Here is a 23,370-nt window from a genome sequence, read left to right on the forward strand (position 1 = left end):
AAAGTTCAGTACATTTTCAAAATAAATACAAAAATAACTATTGCTTGCTTTTTCAGGAAACCCCACATTTATTCAATGGGAAACAACTGCAGGAATGGGGCAATGCAGGTTTCCCTAGGTAGGAGATGCTGCAAGTGGCTCAGGGGCTGCTGAAGACACAGCTAAGACGGCATACACCCGGAAACCAACTGGTGATGCATGATGAGCTTGTGCTAAGGGAGGGGACAAGGTCTTTCCTTCACCTTTATGGGTGGAATGAAGCAAAGAGAGAAAAAAAAGGAGGTCAAAGTGCTACCTTGCCAGGATGGGCTACAAATGAAATGCAGACCCCTCTGTCAAGATCTCTGGGAGTTCTCTGGAAAGCAGGGCAGATCTAGAACTGGCCAGCGGTTCTGATTTGGCCGGAGATAGAAGTCCCTTTTCTTATGACCAGAAAGCGTAAACAATCTTGTGTAAACAGCAGGAACCCTTAGGTTCCTTGTAAGTGCTCTAATTAGTTGTAGGACTCCCTAAGAACTAGATTCCACAGGATAATGGCACAAGGATCACCTGTTTCTCATATTACACCAATACATTCTATAGAATGTATCAGAACTGGCATTGAGCTGGACTAAAACCACCGACTCAAGCTCAACCACTGTGACTGCCAACCTTGATTTAGATATCTCTCAAATACCCACAATTTTAGTTTTAACAAATTCTATTGTGTGGAGATAAATTTCATTTATTTTTATTTTATGTGCTTTGGTGTTCTGCCTGCATGTATGTCTGTATGAGTGTGTCAGGTCCCCTGGAACTGGAGTTAACAGAGAGCTGTAAACTACCATGTGGGTGCTGAGAAATTGAACCTGGGTCCTTTGGAAGAATAGCTAGTGCTCTTAACCACTGAGCCATTTCTCCATTTCCTTGAGGAAATCAATTTTATTTTAATTAAACTAAATCAAAATGTAGTCAAGAGGACTGACAAGTTTTCTGGCTGCAAGAGTTTCTGTAGCCACCCATAAGATGCCTGCCATTTAATGGCTGATGAGCTGAATCACTTTTAATATTTATGCTGGTGATTTTGTGTTTGCAAGCAAAAGAAGACACGCACAGGGTTGTGGAAACCAAGCTGCATTGAACAGACAAGAAAGCTTACGTGGAAGTAACAGTCGACAGTTGGCAACCACATTACCACAGTATTACACACTGGAGAAGCTGCTGTGGAGCCTCAGAATATGCAAGCAGGGAAGAAGCACTTGGTGCTCAACAGACAAGATGTTCACACTAAAGTAAGGGTTAATGCAGCCCCTGGATCCTCAGTGAACAACGGGGAAGGCAACACATGAGAACTTAGGTTTTCCAGGGACCATGGTTCAAAACTTCTGAAATTCACAGGCATCAACTAAAATGAGAACTCAGCACCTGAGCAGCAACTTTCTCACTGGTGTCAGCACAGGCAGTAGTGATTCTCATGTTTAATATAGTCATAAATGTCCTAAAAACAGCCTCGGTTTCTAAGGCACCTAGTATTATTAAACAATTGAGCTTCAGCACACTAACTCTGGCTGACTAACAGCACATTGTCTTTGGACTTCCATGGGAAAAAGCCCATGGAAGTACAATGAAGAGGTACGCTAACTGACAAGCAGATTAGGCACAGCCCTTCAAATGTTAAGTTTCTGAAGACATAGGGGACACGTAGATTCCTATGAAAATTGTCTCAGGTATTTGTAACAGTCAGAAGTAGAAAGACCTCGCTGATAATATTTGCTGCTAGGTGTTACACCTCTCCCACTGCTTGTTTGAATATTCTTTTTTGAGACCAGGTAAGGAAGGCACTGTTGTTCATTCGTGTGGTTTGTAGTTCTTTAACATGAGTATATGGATGTTACACTCCTGCATCAGTACTTCGTGGCTGGAAACCCTCCTTCCGAAGGCCACCCATATCAAATCGAGTAGAGACTTCACAGCGTACTAATAACGTGTCATCCTTAACGAAGGTTCCCTGTCTTAAGGCTTCCAGGTGCATAAATGTTACATAGCCAAAACCTTTGGGGTTCCGTGGGATTGTGGGACGCTGAAAGGCAAGCAGCTCTGGTTTGGCATCCATGACCTCTTCATGGTTTTGCCTTATTACTGCTTCAGACTGATCAAGAATTGTGAGGCGTATTGTACCCTGGAAGGGCCAGGGGAGATGGCTGTCATACTCTCCTTGCATTGTGTGGACAAATAGGGATATATAGTTTGCACAGCGCTGAGCCGTTGGTAACTGAAGGTGCAGGCGCATGCACAGCTTGTACCCAGGTCTGCCTGTGTAGAATCCAGGGCTATGAATGACAACAGGTTTCTCCTCTTCTTGGGATTTCAAGTGCATCCCAAAGTTGCCAATCTTCCAAATATAAATCCCATTACACTGCTGTGCTTCCATTTCAGCAACTTTGTCCTCAAGGGTACGAATGGTTCGTTTGAGCTCGCTTACATGTATACTCTGAGTTTCCATTTTGGCAGTCAGTTCCCGGATTTGATGGTCCTGTCTTACTAGGCGACTTTCCAACTGTTTGATAGTTTCCTCATAATTTGGGTCCTCTGGACAACATCCCCGGGATGGAGAGGAAGTATCACATGAACGCAAAGTAAGGTTTACATCATGAACAGCCTGGGCCAACAGTCTCATGTGCAACTGGGTATTCTCTTGCAGGTGTCGTGCCAAGTGATTTCTTTGCATCTGAAACAGAAGCACAAGCCATAAGTTGGGAACATTTCCTCGTCACTGAGGATGAGGAAAAGGACTAGGCTAGGCAGACAAGAGGTTTGAAAAGTAACATCACAATTTCTCTAACCTTTATCACTTCTCTGTGTTGTCACCTGATTCAATGAAATAATCCTCTTATTTTATTGGAGCTAACTGATGAACACTCTCAGCTGTTACTCCTACAAATCTCCCTTCTGTTAAAGTAGCATCTATACCCATCTTTCTTTGTAGACTCGAAGACACCAAACACCCAGGTCTCTTTTCCACATGCTCCTTCCTCTAATGTTTCTCTTCTGAGAGTACAGCTAATAAAATCTTTGCATTAGAAAAACAAGTCAAAGCTTTCTATGGATTATACTTCCTTTCGTCAATATCATTTTCTCCCCTTTAAAGCTACCTGAGCCTGCCTGTCAAGTCCTCAACTCCCACTCATGATGCTGACTTACTGCAAACTGCCATCCCTATAGTATTCGAAGACCATCAAATTCCTACATGTTCTATAATCATAAAATAATGTATATTATAGAAAAATAGAAAATACAGGTGATTAAAAAGAAAACAGGCTATTATCTTAGTATTTTCATGTATTTCAAGTTTTCTCTCTATGCACATAATACAAAACTTCGTCATAACATTTAAGTGTATGAGTTACCATTCTATTTGATCTTTTGAACTGTGAAGTATGTTTATTATAAGTATTTGTAAAAGCAGAGCAGAAAAGCAAACATGTAATTGCATACCACAGAGAAAACAAGGCCAACACACACCGTAAGCTGTCAGACACTTCACGCTATAACCCCATCTAGAAGCTAACCTGGGAGACTATGGCAGGACTGTCCTTACCAGATGAACTTGTTTTAAACACTGTTCATTCAGGTTTCTTTCCTTGCTTACCTCTTTCCCATAACACGAATTCTTTATCATTGCAATACCGACTCCATTCTTTCTTACTCTTCCCAATCAGTATGCTGAGTTACACAGGGCCATCTCCATTTGAATGCCAGAGCTGAGTAGACTCAATACCACTAAAACACCCTTTCCTTCTTTTTAAGCTTCCAGCTGTACAGCTCGTCCTGTGTTCACTCTTTTTGTTGAGGTCTTTACCGCCAACCCAGTGACTAAGGCCAGAAACCCACAGTCATTCTGGATGCCCCTCTTCTCTGTCTACCGTATATACTTTGTTACTATTAGGTCTTCCCTCCTAAATGTGTCTGGGATTCCTAGATCTCTATCTACTAACTTTAATTATTCGTGCTGTGCTAATTTTGGGTGTTAGTGAAAAGTTCAGATACCGCCTTTCCTTATTCTACTTTAGATCTTCCATGTTGTTGCTGGATTGAATAACATAAAAAAGAAAAACCTTAAAGCAAAACAACAACAACAACAACAAAATAAGTCACCACATTCACTCACTTTCTCTTGTCTTCTTACACATTCTTTTTGGTAGAATTTTACTTTTATTTTATTTTATTATAGGTATGCGTTTGTGTCTGTGTTTGGGGATGCACATGAATGCAGATGCTACAGAGGCCAGAGGTGTAGGATTTCCTGGGGCTGGAGCTGCAGGCCACTGTGAACCACCTGATGTAGGCAGGTGCTAGCAACTACTAGGCCAATTTCCAGAGCTGCCCTGAACATTGTTTTCCCCACCTGTTAAGACTCAGTCCACAGGCGGGAAGATGGCAATGGTGTCTGCCACCAAGATTGACAATCTGAGCTTGACCCCCTGGGGTCCACATGGCAGAAGGAAAGAGCCAACCCCTGTAGGCTGTCCTTTGACCTCCACATGCATGCCATGGAACGCAGCCACCCACATACACACTTATGTGCATACGTGCACAGATGCATACACACCAACTAAAAAGGACAAAGATTTAGTCTAAACATGTTCAGTCATGTCTACCTAAATACGTAAGCCATTACTACCTGTGTAATAGCATCAATATTCATAATAATTTACATCAACAGTGCTTACACGTAAATGTTTTCTGAAAACTTAAAATTTGTTGGTATTCTTCAGTACAGATGAGTAGTTTTTTAAATTCATATTCCAGAATTCAAAGAAAACTTACCTTCTCATGACAGCCAAAAACACTGAATGTGCAAGGGATTGGAGCTGTCGGGCAGTCTAGATCATAATGATTAGGCATCTGAAAATCAAAATGAAAGCTGAAAAATGTCTTCCTCTGCATATCATGCTCTAGATGATGATAGTACATTTAAAAGTCTTACACTAAGCAAAACTATGTTATTATCTATGGTTTCTTCACAATTTTTAGAGAAATTAAATATTAACATCTAATTAACATATAATTAAATATTACATCACCCAATTCACTAAACTTCATTTCTTAAAATGGATTTGTTTCTGCTGTAGAGAACTGGCGCCCTCTTGTGGCATTTTTCAAGAAAACACCCCCTTAACAACTAGTAAGGCAAACCCAGAGAGCCCTCTCTGTGGTCTAGGCCATTTAATAAGGGACTGGTTATACATTCATTAAAGTCTCTGAACAGACCGATTACTTTCCATATGACAATCTTTTACAAATCATTTTATCTTTGAAACCTGGCCTATTTTGACTATACTGGGGAACTTGGTTATTACATGGTAGAGACACAACCATCCCAGGCTGGACACTGCACCCCACACTCGACTCAAGTTACCGTGTGGTCATAGGACAGTCTTATCTGCTTCAAGAAAAGTGTCACCAGTCAGCACAATCAACACCACCAGACATTTATTATTCTTCTGGAAATAGGACTGACCCTGGGCACAGTCTGCGGAGGCTTTTTATTTAACATTTCTAAAAAAAAAAAAGTCCCAGGATTTCCCCTCATGTGTTTTTGTCTTGCTTCTTTGTGGTCCATGATCCCAGTTGAGGCTGTCAGCATAATGAAGCCAAACTGATGGGATGGGAGCAGATTGTTAGTGCTATTTTTCTAGGTCTCTGAGCTGTCAAATATAGGGCTGATCACTCCACACTTGCTCAGCCTGCCTGTGAGGTTTATCAACAATGATTTCAAATCTGCCAATGTAGCCAGGCTTCATCATCATGGTTAGGAACTGAATGATGATTTTGGAGCATGGCCTGATGAGGATCTGGCATTTGCCTTTCTTCTCAGCATTGCTGATGTGCTTGAGACTATCTGCCAGTATATTCATGTACACCATGATGAAAGATAGTGGAGGAATTTCAGCCTTTAATTTGGGAGCTCAAGAATATATTCTTTAGGGTGAGACACATTAAAGGAGGTCATATTTTTAAAATGGTACCAAGAGATTAGGGTGTGATGGTACATGCCTTTAATCCCAGCACTTGGAGGCAGGGGCTGGTAGATCTTTGTAAATTCAAGACCAATCTGATCCACACAGTGAGTTCCAGGCTAGCCAGGGCCACATGGAGAGACCCTGTCTCAAAAACAAAATAAAACCTAGAACCAACCAACCAACCACAGAAAGTACCAAGGGGCTAGAGAGCAGCTCACTGGTAGAGTACACTCACCTAGCATGTGTGAACTCTGGGATGTGAAACCCCAGGACAGAAAAGAAAAAGAAAAGGAAAAGAGAGGAGGAGGGGAAGAGAAAGAGGAGGAGGGACAGAAAGAGGGAGGAAAGAAGCCACGTGAAAGTAGGGCCCAATTTTCACTAGAAATTGAGTCACAGCAGTGGACTGAGGTGAAGATAATGTCACAGCAAGCATCAAAGTCCAGTTCTTCTGATGTTTCATTATGGTTTTTGTCTTTACTAAATTTTATTTTGTTGAGCTTTTACAAGTATAGCATAGTTTCCTTTAAATATTGAGAACAAAAGAGAAAACCAGGGGTATGGGATGACTTCATAAGCATAACGTTTAACACCTTCAAATTCTTGGAAAAAATACTACTAATAGATAAATGGGAACATTTAGTCATTTTTACTAAGTAAGTAATCAGTGAGTTTTTCACTTACAGCCTTTTCGGGCTCACACAGATTTAGTGACTAATATTCATCCTGTGTGGTAAACTCCCTAAATGCCAACAGATAGCAATTGGATGGAATTTTCCTTTCTTTATTAGTAATTAAAATATAACAGTTTTCTACTACAACTGTTGCCTCTGATAATGCCCAGCAGTGGCCTGAAGCCCTCTACCTGCCCTAGGAGTGGGCCCTGCACATTACTGTGCTACTGAGCACGTGAGCTTTCTTCTGCTTCCTCCTTCTTTCAGCCAACATCTGGACAACCAGGCCCTCATGTCAGTGTGTAAATACATTCTTATACAAGTCTGTTTTTAAGGGGGGAGGGGCCCTTTACTGCCAATGGAATCCTTTTTTTTTTTTTTTTTTTTTTTGAAAAGCATCTCTCTACATAGTCCAGGAACTCACTACGTAGATGAGACTGGCTTTAAACTCACCTGCCTCTGACTCCTGAGTATTGAGATTAAAGGTGTACACTAGCCACCATGCCCAGCTCACCAATGGAATTCTTATAAATACATATAAACACAGGTACTATGCAGATGACTCAGAAATTTTATTTATTATTTTCTTTTCTTTTTTTCTTATTATTTTATTTGAATTAGAAACAAGATTGTTTTACATGTCAATCCCAGTTCCCTTGTCCCTCCTGTCCTCCCCTACGCCCCCCCCCCCCCCGCCCCCAACTAAAACCCTACTTATCACATATCCTTTCTGCTTCCCCTGGATGGTGAGGCCTTCCATAGGGTGTCATCAGAGTCTATCGTATCCTTTGGGATAGGGTCTAGGCCCACCCTGTGTGTCTTGGCTCAGGGAGGATTCCCCTATGTGGAATGGGCTCCCAAAGCCCCCACCTGTGCTAGGGATAAGTACTGAACAACTACAGGAGGTCCTGTAGTTTTCTGAGGTTTCCTCACTGAAACCCATGTTCCTGGGGTCTGGATCAGTCCCATGCTGGTATCCCAGCTATCAGTCTGGGGAGCAAGAGTTCCCCGATGTTCAGGTCAGCTGTTTCGACTCAGAATTTTTTTTTTTTTTTTTTTGAGACAGGGTTTCTCTGTGTAGCTTTGGAGTCTATCCTGGAACTTGCTCTGGAGACCAGGCTGGCCTCACACTCACAGAGATACCCCTGTTTCTGCCTCCCGAGTGCTGGGATTAAAGTTGTGCACCACCAATGCCTAGCCCTTGACTCAGATATTTCAAACATCTACAAATACTAGATTTTTTGTTCCTTTGAAATATTAATTACATTAATTTGTATAATTTTTTTGTACAGCAAAATGCTTCAACACATACTGATTTTAAATTTTCAATTAAAAAAATGTAGCACTTCTTTAAGTTCTTAAACAAATAGTAATTTGCAAAAGAGATTCCTACCTGTTCTCTGATGAGGACTGTACCACAGTATTCACAGATGATATTTGCCAAAGGACAGGTCTGATCATGGATCTAAGTTGTATGAGAGAATTAAGAAATGCATGAGAAAGTCTGAAAAAGTTAAAAGACTAATTTTTATAATTTTTTCACCGTGAGCAAATGAAGAACATTTGTTTATGCAAAGTCACAATAGGAGACTTCTACTAGTTAATGAGACTCAGACTTCAGACTCCTTCAAACAGTTTGTAAGCATGCAAAACAGAGATGACCTCTTTTGAACTTGAAGCACAGCACCCCTGAGTAGTATGGATATCACTTGTTGATGTAATTCTCTAAGGGCAAAAGTTTTTAGCAGCAGCATGACAAGTTAATTACAATTCTTTCCAGTAAGTTAACAAGTAAGCAAACAAACAAGCAATCAAAAAGCATTAAGGCTTTGGTACCTAAGTTCTCAGAAGGTTGAGTCCCATTTTTTAGAACACAGTAACTTTGGTTTAATAAATAGGTATGCTGAGAAATAGACAAACCTTCCTTATTAGTTCATGGAATTTGTTCAAGTTGAGAAAGGTACCAAATTTGTTCCAATTATGACTAAGACTTTACATATTTACTATTAGCAAGTCAGCCGAATTTTCTTGACTATTTTATCAACACACTAAATATAAAATGCTTGATTTCCTAAGGAACAAATTTAGAAGAACAGAAGTTTAAGGAAGTAACTAAGTATTAGTTATAGAGTAACACAGACTAATGCAGCTTATTTTAGTAAAGAGTACAAGGGTAGGGTTTCAATGCCCCCCCACCCCCCAACTGACAACATTGGATGAAGCTAATTAGCTTCTTTACATCCCAGCTGAATGAAAACAAGTGCTCTACAATCATGATGCTGCTAGGACACTGTTTCTTTTTAAAGGTTAACTTCAACAAAATACAATATACACACTGAAAAGTGAATGGAGCCAATGGAACACACTTTGCAGTATTTAATGAATTCTTTCTTACATATACATCAGCTCACACTCTTTGTGAAATACATCTTACACAGCAGTCATGTTACTTCTTTGTCTGCCATCTGACCATACATTAAAATTCAGACAGGGAGTAAACCAGCATATACCTCTCCTAGTAGCTCTTGTTCATTGTTTACTCTCAGTACTTAGTTTAATGCTTTCTAAGGATATGTAAATATAAACTCCACATTTATGGACCGGTGGGTTCCCCGAAACTTTATTTATTTCTTTCATAAAAATTAGCTTTTAAAAACTGATAATATAGCTGGGTGGTGGTGGCACACACCTTTAATCCCAGCACTTAGGAGGCGGAGGCAGAGGCAGAGGCAGAGGCAGAGGCAGAGGCAGATGGATCTCTGTAACGATAAATCTTTCTGCCAAGCTGCCGGAGCCCCACAGTCACATGGGTGCCCGAAATAACACATAGAGTCTTATATTAATTACAATGCTGCTGGACAATGACTAGGATTTCTTATCTGCTAGCTCAGTCTTAATTGGTTAGCCTGGTTTACAGAGAGAGTTCCAGGACAGCCAGGGGCTACACAGAGAAACTCTGTCTTGAAAAACAACAATAAAAGAACCAAAACAAAAAATTCATATTTTACTTTTTGTACTTAATATCCTTATCTAATGCTAACCTCTTCAAATAAGTATTTTAAATGTAATGAACAAATTTAAGTTAATACATACCTCTTTCTCTTCAAATGGCATGGACACAGCACAGTTCACACAGGAAACCTGTCTCCTGGGACAATCCTCGATAATGTGTATATGGAAGTGGCACTTTTGGAAAGGACGTTGGCATTGGGGACAATTCATAAGAGCAAATTCACAATGTGCTTGATGATCCTATAATGAAGTAGTTGATTAGCATTTAAAACCCTAAAAATGTTTTCTAGAGATAATCTTTTCTAAGAATACAGTTCTTTCAGATTTAATTATAACTGTCAATTTGGTACAAGACAAGTCACCTGAGAAGGGAGTCTCAATTGAGGGACTGCTCAAATCAGATTGGTCTCTGGGCATGTCTCTAGGGGACCGTTTTGATTGTTAACTGAAGTAGGAGGGCCCAGCCCACTGTGGGTGGCCTCATTTCAGGTTTCATTGGCAGGTTTCAATGGGCTGTATAAGAAAGCTAGCCAAGTAAGGGCCTATGAGCTAGCCAGCAAATTGTGTTCCTCCAGCAATTCTGAGTTCAGGCCTGACTTACTCAGTAACAGACTATTATCTGGAACTGTAAGCCAAATACAGCCTTTCCTACTCTAAACTGCTTTTGGTCAGAGTGTATTATCACAGCAACAGAGACTAAGTAAGAACAATGACTAAAGCCCACATTCTCTAGCCATATACAGCATGAAGGTCTTAATGAAGTCTTTCAAACAATAATGTGATGCCAATTGTATAAAAAGAATATAAAGTTTCAAGTTAATATATCCAGTTAGAGAAGTTTTGGAAAGAAGTTAGATTTCCAGATTAGAAATATATACTGTGCCAAAAGGGTCACGCCCACAAAAAGGGCTGAAGTGGTTAAAAGGGAACGCTGCTCTTCAAGGGGACCCAAGTTCTGTTATCAACTGCCTATAACTCCAGGGGAATCCAATAGCTCTTCTGGCCTTCATGGAGGTGGGGATGGACACACACACACACACACACACACACACACACACACACACACACACACACACACACACACACACGGGAAAGAGACAGACAGAGAGAGGGGGCGAGAGAGAGGGAGGGAGGAGGGAGAGGGAAAGAGGAAGGGAGGGAGGGAGGAGTAATGAGTAAATCTTTTTGTAAAAAAGACCAAAATAAAAGGGACAGCCTTCAAACCTGACCTAAACATTAAGTCTCAAATAGAATATTACCCATATTTGATTTCTGGAAAAAAAACCCCAAACGCCAAAGAATTGATTTATTTTAATTAAAAAGAAAATTATCTCATTGCTTCAGCTAATTTCCAACTACATGATTATTTTATTCAGTGAATAGTACTGTGTGCAATTTAGAAAAATAGAGAAAGTACAGTGAAGGTACTGAGATGATGGCTGTAAGACACTTCTTTTCTTATTTCAAAATGAGAGAAATAAAGTTATGGGGTTAAGATATAACTTGCAATTAAGGAGTTCTTCAACTATTGAACTGTAGATGTGCTGATCTGAAAAACTCCCAAGAGCACAGGCTTATTTTATTTCTGGGATAAAGCCAAAGCAGAAAGAATAAAACATTTTCTAATTTTCTACACTTAATGATGGCAAGAATTTATTCACCAATCCTGATCTGCTATAATGATACACAGATAACAGAGCAAAGTTGTTATGCTTTAGAGACTGCATTGTAACAACAGCTAGAAAACATCCTTAATACCTCGAGATGTCTCAGTTCCATCTTTTGCAAACAGCCTTTATTTGGGCACTTTACCGTCAGGGACAGAATCTCTCGCTTTGCGAAATTGTCAGGAAACAGTTGATTTTCCAGCAGTATTTCATTGTCAACTGGACACTTGTGACCTGCATCCCTAAAAGAAGCGGGAACTTAGAGTTAATAGCCTGAAGCCTCCACCTTGCAAGACTGACTGCAGCATTCTATATGAAATAACACATGCATTATATTGCACAGCAGCACCAGAATCACAATGCACTGTGGAGTTTATGAATTGACTTATGAGATGAATGCAAACTCGCACTGTACTATTTATCAAAAGCTAACAGGCTGTAGATTGTGGGATAGATCCCAGCTATACAATAAGCAAAACAATGAATAAACTTATAGTTTGATTGGCAAAAAAATGAAGTGAAGGTCAGTTAGGAAACAATTCGGGCAATCTGGCTGGCTGTGCTCTGAAATACATCTACAGTCTGTCAGTAAGTCACACAATGCTGCTCACAGTATTAGCAACACGTTTATAGTGTATTGCCTAGTTACAAACAAAAATTGAATCAGTTAGCAGTCAGCACCCTTCTGGGGCTTCTGGTAGGCTTTGAAACAAGGCCTATGATCTGCCAGCTCCTGAGCAACAAAAGGATAGTTTTATTTGCATATCTATGGTTAACTATAGTAGAGCCAAAGGGCCTCTGTGGTGGGCTTCTCAGTATTCTACCTCCCCTTGTCTTATGGTAGGGAAAATCACCTTCAGGAAACCTGGGAGTCTTCCATTCCCTTTGAACTTTTTGGTATGTCTCAAAAAATCTTTTAGAGATACTTTTATTTTGAATTATGTGTGTGCATCTGTATGGATGTATGTGCACCAGAGAGCAGGTGCTCATGGAAGCCAGAGGTATTGGATCCTCTGAAGCTGGAGTTACAGGAAGTTATGAACTACCTGCTAGGGGGTTCTGGGAACTGACTTGAGTTCTCTGGAAGAGCAGTAAATGCTCTTAACCACGAAGCCATCTTTCCAGCCATCCAGAGATGTTTCAGTCTTGTCTCACAAAATGTGATAATGAGGTAGGCCACAGGAGCCTTAATCCATCACTGAACCATTTCTTCAGCACTATGTGCTGCTGTGAGTGGGATATGGCATCTGCTGTCCAACAGCACAGAACTAAACCAAGTGAGACAGAGCTGATCTCTATGGTGTGTGTTTAAGATTACATAGTGCAGGCCAGGTATGGGATCTCTGTGAGTTCGAGGCCAGCCTGGTCCACATAGGGAGCTCTAGGACTACATACCTTGTCTCAAAACAAACAAACAAACAAAAAAACAAAACAAACAAACAAACAAAAACCCCTCAAAAAAACCTAATAAACTGCCAGACACTTTTAAAACATAGAAAGCCAGGTACAAATCTTGTAGAACATGCATATCTATATGAAAGTAAGAAATTTACAAAGTAAACCTAAACTTACAGCCAATACCCATAGTCTTAAGAAATCCAAAAGAAAATGAATTAGACCAAGATCCATTTTGATTTTGATTTCTTTCCTTTTTTTTTTGGTTTTTCGAGTCCGGGTTTCTCTGTGTAGTTTTGTAGACCCAGGCTGGCCTCAAACTTACAGATATCCTGTGCCACCACCGCCCAACTTCATTTTGATTTTTTGAATGACAATCAAGGAAGATTTATAGTAGTTCCTCTTAAGAGATTAAAGCATTTCTAGCCTCAAGGGAAACAGAACTAAAGTCTCAGATTTCCTTTTGTGGGATTTGTTTCTTTCTCATAACGCTATCCTACAACTTCCAAAATATTTTGCTGCAAAGATTAGCTAGCTACTTCCCTGGACACTTGATAAAATAGTGTACATTTCTCTCTTTAAGAAATCAGCATGTCACATGTGCTACCAATTGCTGTGGCCTAAACTGGCCCAGGGAACACTGTGACCTCACAAGCTGAGCTGAAGGTGATACTATTAGCATTCAGTGGACACACAGCAGGCATGAAGCTCAGGGTCTAACAGAAGACATTCTGCCAAATAAAGAATCATTTGCCCCCAAATATCAATAGTGCCAAGGCTGGGAAACAAACACGCAGAGAAACAACAAACACATAGCCTATCCTCCATAGATACTATTGGTTCAATGCCAGGCAACACATTTCCCCTCAAATTGAAGAGATGTGCTGCTCCCATGTAACTTAATTCAAGCTCCATGTATGGGTAAAGTCACCTTAATTAAGTTTTATTGTAAAGTTGGTACAGAAACTGAGAGGTACAAATTCATAGACCACTGAGTATCCCAAGATGGTCTTAGTCTACTTAGGAATCATTACAGTTTGGTCCCTAATACGACAATGCTCAAAACAGAGCTTTGGAGAAGTGACTGGAACTCAATGAGGGCTCTGACCTCCTCAGTGGATTAATCCATTTGTGGGTTCACAGTCTGTGGGTCAGAGTGAAGGTAAAGGAAATCCAGGAGGTGGGACCCAGCTGAACTGAATGAGGATCTTTTTCTCTTGTATATTTTAATCCAGTTACAACATTTACATACCAAGTGCTTACTGTGGGAAAGGCACTATTCTTGTACCTAGAGAAAACCCATTTAACATCTCAGCCTCAAGGAGCTACTTGCCAGTGCTGTAGTCAGGGGAAACAACAACAACAACAAAAAACAACCCCAAACCATATTGATTATGAGGTGTTAAGGGCAAAAGTACTGGGGGGGGGGGCGGGAATCAAAGCCTAGCTGATAAGGAAGATCTGGAGTGTAGGAAGGCAGGCAGGCAGGCAGGCTTGTGTCTTACTGTGGTACTGAGTAGCCAGGACACCTAAGATTGTATTCCAGTTCAATGAGGCAGGTACATTCCTGGCACTTACAAAGAACAGCATGAAGAAAGGAGTGGAAGGAGAGCGAGCACTTGGAGAGGGCAAAAAAAAAAAAAAAAAAAAAAAAAATCACATTTACTCCCAGATAGCTTGTGCACTTTGTTCTGAGCCAAGGACACATCATGTGATGCATATGCCAGGGCTACTCTGGCTGCTGTAATGAGCCCGAGAGAAGGCAAGCTAGGAGGAGAAGGTCTGTTAGAGCTGGCTGTGTGAGCGGGTGCAGTAGCAGTGGGGGCAGAAAGAAAAGAATACGTTATGGAAATGCTGGTCATTTTACAGTTGCTCACAGACAGGAGACAACAGAATTTACCTCAGTTAATATCAGAATACATAATCACAGAATCCGCATTATTCATCTGTTGGATTTATCATATTCTAGTAGCATAATTTAAGGCATATTAAAAATACTATTTTTTATATTTAATTTTAGTATTAGTATAGAATCCTCTCCTAGTCTGCATTAGAACTGCCTGAGGAAAAAGTAGCTATTTACTTTCCAGTTTACCTGGAGGCGAGGGATGGGAAAACATAGAAGCCTACTTTCATACTGCAGTACAACCTGGGATAGGACCCTAACTAACTACCTCTACATCACTTTCTGTCCATTCTTTTTTTTCCTGAGAAGCTTCTTCTGTCTGCTTATTCTTGGCATGAACTCCCTCCCTCCCTCCCTCGATTCTCTCTGTAGCCTTGGCTATCCTAGAACTTGTTCTGTAGACCGGGCTGACCTCAAACTTAGAGATCCGCCTGCCTCTGCTGGGATTAAAGGCGTGCACCACCACTGCCTCAGGGATGGCCTGCTTCTAACATGCTCTTTTTATTTGGTTGTTACAGTCATCATTCTTTCTTAAAATCAAATACCTTATGGATTTGATGATGCAGGCTTTGCAGAACCTGTGGCCACATGGTGTTTGTACAGCTTCCCGTAAAGCCATCAAGCAGATCGGGCATTCATACTTGCTCTCCAAAGGTGGGTCAAACTCCACATCATACCCCTGGATCTCTTCCATAAAGGAGCTGGAGAGGTTCCCAGTGCTGGCAGATCCACTCACACTGTCATCTTTCATCGCAGCACTGCAGGAGGTGGCCATGGCAGCACAACAGTCACTTGAGGACTGATTGGACCCACAGCTGGTTTCACAGTTTAACAGACTCATAGTAGCTTTGTTATCAGTCAATCTGTAAACATGGCAAGAGGAAAAACAACAACAAAAATGCTTTAGCCTGCAAACATATAGTTTATTTATACTAGTCATGTAGTAGTCCATACCTACTATTTAAATATTATTTACAAAATAACTTCTAAAGTGTTTGAGCTTTGTTTCATCTTACTACCACTTCATGGTAAGTTACTGGATTCCCTATGCTGAACACAAAGACTAGATAGATCATTTAAGGAAAGTTCCTGGTCTGATACAGTGACAACAGATGGCTCAAAAGGAAAAATACTTCAGTTACAACACCCTATCATGTGTTTATAGGGTCTGAGATCAGGAATTTAATGTTCATTGTCATGCCCAGCACATAGCACAAAAGAATTTTTCATGTAATAGTAGATGCTAACTAAACATCTACTGAGGAAGTTCTTCACGTCATTAAGGGTCCGTTAGGTATTCTTAGCTGAAGAGAATAGTACAGCCAGCAGGGAACCAAGTGATCACATACCAGTATTGTGTGTGTGTGTGTGTGTGTATGTGTGTGTGTGAGAGAGAGAGAGAGAGAGAGAGAGAGAGAGAGAGAGAGAGAGAGAGAGAGAGAGAGAGAGATCTGAGAGAGAGAGAGAGAGAGAGAGAGAGAGAGAGAGAGAGAGAGAGAGAGAGAGATCTGAGGCAAGTAAGTGGAACCACTCAGAACTTTCTTATTCTGATCTAAAATTCTATGTGGATTCCTAAATGCTCAGTGTGGTGATTTCTATTATATAGAAAGAATGGAATTTAAAAGTGTATATTTATCTCCTTCTGCCTTCAGCCTGATCAGATGACCATGTTTCACTACTAATGACTGGAAAAAAACATGAGATTTCTTTGCCTATGGAAAACTATTGTGCTAGGAGCAGACAGACGCCCTCAAATTATATTACATACATGGGATGTGAACATTTAAAAGCAACTTATAATCCTCTAAACAGCCATGTTTTCAGCTTAATCATCCTTGAGGAAAATTCCTAATGTAAACTATAGTTCTAGAAACAGAATGCAAACTTCTAGTCAATACAACAGACAATAACCCCCATGCCTGTCTATATAAAAATTATGTCTGCCAGTTCACCAAATGGAGGATTAAGCAGAAGTTACCAGGTCACTTAGATGGCTCAGTGGGTAGAGGTGCTTGCCTCTAACTCTGACCACCTGAGTATAATCCCTACAACCCATAAATTGTCCTCTGACCTCCATACATGTGCCATCGACACTCTTCTCACACAGCAGTACATAAATGCATTAAATAGCAATAAAACCCCTAACAACAACAACAATAAAAGAAAGAGGTTCTAGTTGGGTCTAGTGGGGGCAGGTCTGTAATCTTAAGTTAACTACTAGGAAAGCTGAGGCAGGAGGAGAATGAATTCTAGATAAGCATTGACAATTTAGTGAGATCTGCTTTAGAATCAAAAGAAGGCTGGGAAACAACCCAGTGGTGGAGGTCTTGCCTGGCATGTGAAGCTCTAAGTTCAACCTCCTAAACTGGAAATAAAGGCAGGTTCTCACAGTCTTTACACACCTAGGAACAAACACCCTTCTGTATGCTGTAAGACTTTCAATCACTGTCTGACAGGCACCTACAAAGCAGCAGGAGGAGCTAGAGGATGGCGCAGAGGTGAAGAGCTCTTACTCTTCCAGGGGATCTGACTTCCCTATGCAAGTGGACTTACATGTACAGATGTATACAAATCATTAAAAATCAAATAAGTCTTAAACAAAACAAAACAAAACAAAACCCCCAAACCTAAGTGGGGCAGTGCTCTGGTTGCAGGGGCAGTATACAGTGGCTAGGCTAGGCTGGACAGTCTGCACCTAGGCCTTTCTCAGTCACTTGGGCATGACTTGGGCAAATCGGATAATCCTATATTTCAGTTTCCTCCCCTGTTAGTGAAAGATTCCATCTGAGAGTTCCTGCAAGGTCTACATGTGTTAATATGCACTGAATACTAAGAGCTGTACCTGGCAGTCAAAACAAGTTACTATTTCATACAGTTTTACACAGTATTGTCTTCACCTATCAGAAACCATAGAGCTTAAAAAGGTCAACCTGTCCAAGATCATCAATTAAGAAACAAAGTGGGATCAAACCCCAAAGTCTACCTGATCCCAGAACCTAGATACCTCTGCATTACCTGGTTTTTTTTTTTTTTTTTTTTTTTTTGGACAAAATCATTTAAGATTTATTTCTTTTTAAAGTGCTGCCCAGCATTATTACATTGAGTTGATATAACTCCAAAATTCATCTGAGACCTCATACCATTTTACTTTATTTTTGATATAATTTTGAAAAGCTGAAATTATCTCCCAAAGCCTTGCCATTTCTAATGTGAATTCCTAGGAAAGGCTCATTCTGACTGGAAGACAGGAAGGAATGAGACAGTGGTACACAGTAGAACTAGGCATACATGCCTTTCTCCAAACACTGAGTATAAGACCCCCTTTACTGCCTTTATATTTGAGGACAAATGACAGTTATACTATACCACTGATTATATCCTTTGTTAAGTTTCTTCTCTAGTCATGTTTCCTAAAAGTATAATTGTTGGGTGAAAGGACATGCAATTTTTAAAAATTTCTGATGCATGATGTTGCTCACCCAATATATATATCAAAGGCTTTCTAATCTCCACTCCCACATAGTATATACAAGAGTGTCCATTTTATAAATCCTTGATAATAATAAACCCTTAAACTTTTTAGCTGTTTGTTAGTAAAGTCATTTCTGAGACATTAATATTTGTTACTGAGCTGCACAGCACATATCAAAGTGCTAGCTGTATGGCAAACATGAGAGAACTAAGTCTTCTCTTCCTGCAAAATGCTTAAAATTCAGCTATGGGCAGTCTCTATACTGCTTTCTTGCTGTCCAGTTCAAGATTTGAATGTCATCTGATTTAAAGAGTTCTTTTATGAACTCCTGTAGGTTCCTAGGAAAGCATGCTTGATAGATAGTAACAATTCCTTAAAAGGATTTCACTGAAGGAATGCATTGTAAATGCATTCTTAAAAACCTATACAAGCATCTGTGGACAAATGAGGCGTGAGAATGTAAAGAAGGCATGAAGGGGACCACTGTCTTCTGGGAATGACTTGACCACTGCATTGTTGAACTCTCTCAGTAGCCATTGTTACCTGCTCAAGATCCCTCCTTGGGAGCTGCAGAGATGGCTCAGCAGTTAAGAACAAGTGCAGTTCTTCCAGAGCACTCAAGTTTGGATCCCAGCATCCACAGCAGAAGGCTTACAACCACTTATATCTCCAGCTCCTGGGTATCTGATACCTTCTTCTGGCTTCCGTGGGCTATACCCGAGGCATACACAGACACACACACACATATAAATAAAACTAATTAATTAATTAAAAAGATAGATTTCTCCCCTTAACGTTGTCAAGGTAGGGGAAGAGCTCACAAAGAACTACCCTTCTCTGAGGTCTGACTTGCAGTTAAAGTTTGCTGGAGGAGACATTTTCTGCCCTAGTATAAGCACTGTTGAGTTGTCTATGCTCCTAGGGGCCACCCTAATTAAACTCATTGGTTTACCAAATATGCACATTCTCTTATCAGCTCTTAGGGTATAAAACACCAGGGGTATAATTAGAAAAAAAACTATCAACATCAAATTGCTTTCCTTCTCATGCTTGAAGAACACAGAAGCTCTATGTCTTCTAAATATTCTTCAGATAATAATCTTGAAAGTTTATGGGTGTGTACGTGTGCCTGGATATATGTGTGTGTGTGTGTGTGTTTAATATACTGCAATATTTTAACACATTGTATAGTAATTAGACTTCAATTTAATTAATATTAGGAAGATTAAGCTAAAACAAACACTTGAGTACCATTTAGCATTTTAATGTTTACTTTTTCTGAGACAAGTTAAAATATTTTCTCCTTACTTTTACATGTTGCAATGACTTAAGTAAAAAAGCCACATCTCTAATTTCCCTACAGTGAAAAACTGTCTTAATTAATGTTTAGAGAAGAAGAAAAAGTGCACTGAATCAGCTGCAGAGGTGAGAACATAATGTGGCATGTGTAGAAACTCTAGACTCACTAAAATGAGTATTTCTTGGTGTAGTTTTTACTTATTGGGGTGACTTTCTCCATAAATACAGAGGACAGAATGGAATTCACGTCATTCTTCATCTTGTATGTCACGAGTGCATTCTGTGAGCTGTGTAGGACACTTGAATGCAGTGCCACAGAGGTAACCATTACCAACTTAGCTCAACTTTACAGTAAGTAATGAAATTAGCCTTATCAGAAATTATGGTTTCTATCTACAAATCTAGGTATATATTATAATTCAAAAACAATTAAGTTAGATGCCTTATGTGAAGGGTAGGGTGACCAGCAAAAACAGATACTATGCTAGGTAATGTGGATGTTACATTTTGGAAGCATACATTTTATGTTAGCTGGAGTGTATATATAAGTAAACATGTGATTCATAAATCAAGACCACATAAAAGAAAATACTGACAGTTACCTTTACCTTTCTACTACAAGGAGCTCACCTGGTAGGATTCACCAGGTGGAAGGAGAGAAGTGACTTGTCCTGTGACTTCTACACATGAACTTAGGCATGAAGCGCGCGCGCACACACACACACACACACACACACACACACACACACACACACACACGAATGCACTAAAAATTATGTAAAAAAAAAAAAAAACAACAACCCAATTTTCTCTACTAACAGCAACCATGTGCCAAGTCCTTAAAAACCCATTCTTGCTGGGTGGTGGTGGCATACACCTTTAACCCCAGCACTTGGGAGGCAGAAACAGGTGGATCTCTGTGATTCTCAGGCCGGCCTGGTCTGCAGAGTGAGGTCCAGGACCGCTGTTATACAGAGAAACCCTGTCTTGAAAAACAACAACAAAACCCAGAACAAAACAAACCCATTCTAAAAATGCAACGAACTGCAAATGAGCCACAATGGTTAATAAAAAGGTGCTACAAAGTATTCAATTGATGTAAATTAGGTTTGAACTCAAATTCAAGGTCCTTTTGCTAACTCAGGGATTGTTTCTTCCTCCAAAAGCCAAGAATTTTGGACAATCTCTTATACAAGCTAAGTGACCAAAACTTATTACCATAGACAAAAAATGTTGAAATAATCACACACACACACACACACACACACACACACACACACACACACACACACACACACACAGCATCAAGGTTGAAACTCAAATGTGATTCTTGTATGTATCATGTGTACAACCAGTGGCTCAGACACTTTCCTTGAGTCAGATGACACCAAACAGTCTACACTCTACCCTCCACCTCAAAAACCAGAAAGGAAAAAAAAAAAAAAGCTCCTTTCCCTCCGAGCATCATCAAAGGAGGTGTGAAACGCCAGCAACTCAAGTCACAAAGTCTACACTTAGGATGTGACAAGTTGTTCTCGTGTCACCTGCTCTCAGAGAAACAATCAAATCCTATACATCCCAGCTTTAGGTGCTTTTTGTTCACACACGAAGACAGTCTCAGCTGGAGTTCCCCTGAAGCCAAATACTAGGAACAGCTTTATCGACACTGCTTCTGGAACAATCGCTAGAGTGTAGGGGTGGGGAGGGAACATTGGTGTCATCGAACTTTGTTTTTTTAAACTTACAGCTTAGGACCTCTATCGAATTTAACAGGGAACACAAAAAGTTCCCCCCCGCCCCCCGCACTCTGGAAGTTTGAAGGGATTTTTTTTTCTTCTTCTTCTTCTTCTTCTTAATTTAAGCCAGAAGGGACGGGAAAAACCAGCGGGCGATTTCCTTCCCTGGGAAGGGGAAAACACGGGGCGAGGATGAGCAAGGCTGAGGAAGTGGGATGCAGAGAACCGGGAGGCGACAGGAACGCCGGGAGAGGCTCCTAGAACAGGGGCGAATCCAGGATGCGGGGTGAGAGCGGCCCGGAGCCGTACAGCCCCGGGGAGGGGAATGAGGGCGCCCCCGGCCTGTGAGAGGGCAGCGGGCGTGTCCTGCACCTGTTAGACGCCAGGGGCAGAGGCGGCTGCGTGCCAGGACAGGGGATGCCGGGGCGACCCAGACTGGGGAGTGGTGGGGGGCGAGTCCTGGACCCGTGAGAGGACATGGGGATGGTGGCTCCGGTCTGTGGGAGGCGAGGGCCCGCGGCGACATGTCCCCGTCCCGTAGGGAGCCGCGGGTGACTCTCCCAGGCCCACGGCCGCCGGAACCCAAGTTCGAAGTCGCTCACTCACCGCTCGCACACGCAGAGACGCCACAGCCGACCAGGAGGGCTTCCCCGGGCCACAACGCGTCGCCAACACAGGCGGCGCTCGGAGACCAAGCGGCTCCGACGTCAAACTCCTGGTTCGAAGGCAGCAGCCACCGCGTCCGCAGACGGCCGGAGCCTCAGCCCCAGCCGCGGCTGTCACTGCTTCCGCCTTCTCAGCTAGCCAGGAGCAGCGAGGAGAGGGGAGAGCGTCCGGAGACAGAGCGGCGCTGTGGGTGAGGGCGCCCCCTGGCCGTGGTCCTCCACGCTGCAGCTGTCAATCCCGCCTCGCAATGTGCAATTCTGAACTGATTGAAGGAAGGGTGTGTGCATGCGTGCCTGTGTGTGAGTGTGTGTATTGAAGGAAGGATGTGTGTGTGTGTGTGTGTGTGTGTGTGTGTATGTGTGTGTGTGTGTGTGTGTGTGTGTGTGTGTGTGTGTGTGTGTGTGTGTGTGTGTACAGGAGAAAATTGATGGTGATGGGCACATCAATAGCGTTGATAGCAGCAATCCCAAATTATATTTTCTTAGACTTTTAAAAATCCTTCTCCTACTCCTCCCTTTTTGAAAAGAAGTTTTCTCAACAGGTAGCAGCCTACCGTAATCACGTAGTCCTTCCTCTCACCAGACCAGGGAGTCATTTCATGCATGAAACATTTCTTCACAATTGCTGCCATTTGCATTAGCCCCATTTTCAGGCATTGTCACGGGAAATCTGTTTTGAACCCCCAATTTAACTGGATACAAATATCTACGTATTGTAACAGACACACTGCAACAGATTCCCAAAAGATGATCACCGTCATCTGCAAATATGACTCATCTTCTCCATTTGATAGGGAAGGTATTGCAGAGTCACATGTGCATATCCTGAAACTAGAATGTGTGCTTTCAAAACCAGTTTTTCCCCCTATATAAGTCTTGTGGCTTTAGATCAAGTTACTTAATCTATACTTGCTGCAACTCTCTCATCTCCCATTCATGATACATATTAATAAGGTTGCCAGGTAAGGTAAGTAAATACATGTAAACAAATGGTCTAAAGTTATCTAAGGAATAATATGTGCAATAAATAATAACAATAGTACATGTCTGTTTTTGCTGACATTTTAACAAAATGATTCTTTCCAATATAAGATTCTGTCATTACTCAGACTCAGTCCCCCCTCTTAAAGGTGCCTTGAAATAGTTAAGCTATGAAAAGTTTAAAGGATTACACACACGTATTTGTGAGCACATCAGACAGTGTAAGAAGTAAAAGTAAAACAGCTGAATGCCTACACTCCAAGTCTCCTCCTCCATCAGCTGCCTTTCCCACTTATATAAATAAGCTCTTGAGGGATGGAAAACAGGTCATTAAACAAAACCAGGAGATGGGGAAAGGGCCAGTGAGATGGCTCAGTGGGTAAACGAACAAGCCTTTAACCCCAATGATATGAGTTTGAACTACAGGACCTACATTTTAGAAGAGAACCATTTCCCCAAAGTTATCCACTGAACTACACATGTACACAACGGCATGCACACACATGTACACACACACACAAATACACACACACACACACACACACACACACACTTAAAGGGACA

At 41.2% G+C, this 23,370-nt stretch overlaps 1 protein-coding gene and 1 pseudogene across 2 annotated transcripts; both read right to left on the bottom strand.

Moving 5' to 3' along the window:
• Positions 1-1,024: 1,024 nt before the first annotated feature.
• Traf6 (TNF receptor associated factor 6) lies at positions 1,025-21,971 on the bottom strand. 2 transcript variants are annotated; one of them, XM_027422401.2, is made up of 8 exons: positions 21,767-21,971; positions 18,669-18,836; positions 15,199-15,516; positions 11,444-11,594; positions 9,767-9,925; positions 8,067-8,138; positions 4,807-4,884; positions 1,025-2,707 (listed from the first exon to the last, which is right to left on the bottom strand). In XM_027422401.2, exons 3-8 carry the CDS (start codon positions 15,492-15,494, stop codon positions 1,871-1,873), a joined length of 1,593 nt encoding a protein of 530 aa, XP_027278202.1. In that variant the 5' UTR covers positions 15,495-15,516; positions 18,669-18,836; positions 21,767-21,971; the 3' UTR covers positions 1,025-1,870. The 2 variants fall into 2 exon arrangements, with proteins under 2 accessions (XP_027278202.1, XP_027278203.1); XM_027422402.2 differs by lacking the exon at positions 18,669-18,836.
• Positions 4,892-6,089, bottom strand: LOC107978071 (annotated as a pseudogene).
• Positions 21,972-23,370: the final 1,399 nt, after the last annotated feature.

The sequence above is a fragment of the Cricetulus griseus genome, chromosome 6 (assembly GCF_003668045.3).
Source record: "Cricetulus griseus strain 17A/GY chromosome 6, alternate assembly CriGri-PICRH-1.0, whole genome shotgun sequence".
In the NCBI taxonomy this organism is placed as follows: domain Eukaryota; kingdom Metazoa; phylum Chordata; class Mammalia; order Rodentia; family Cricetidae; genus Cricetulus; species Cricetulus griseus.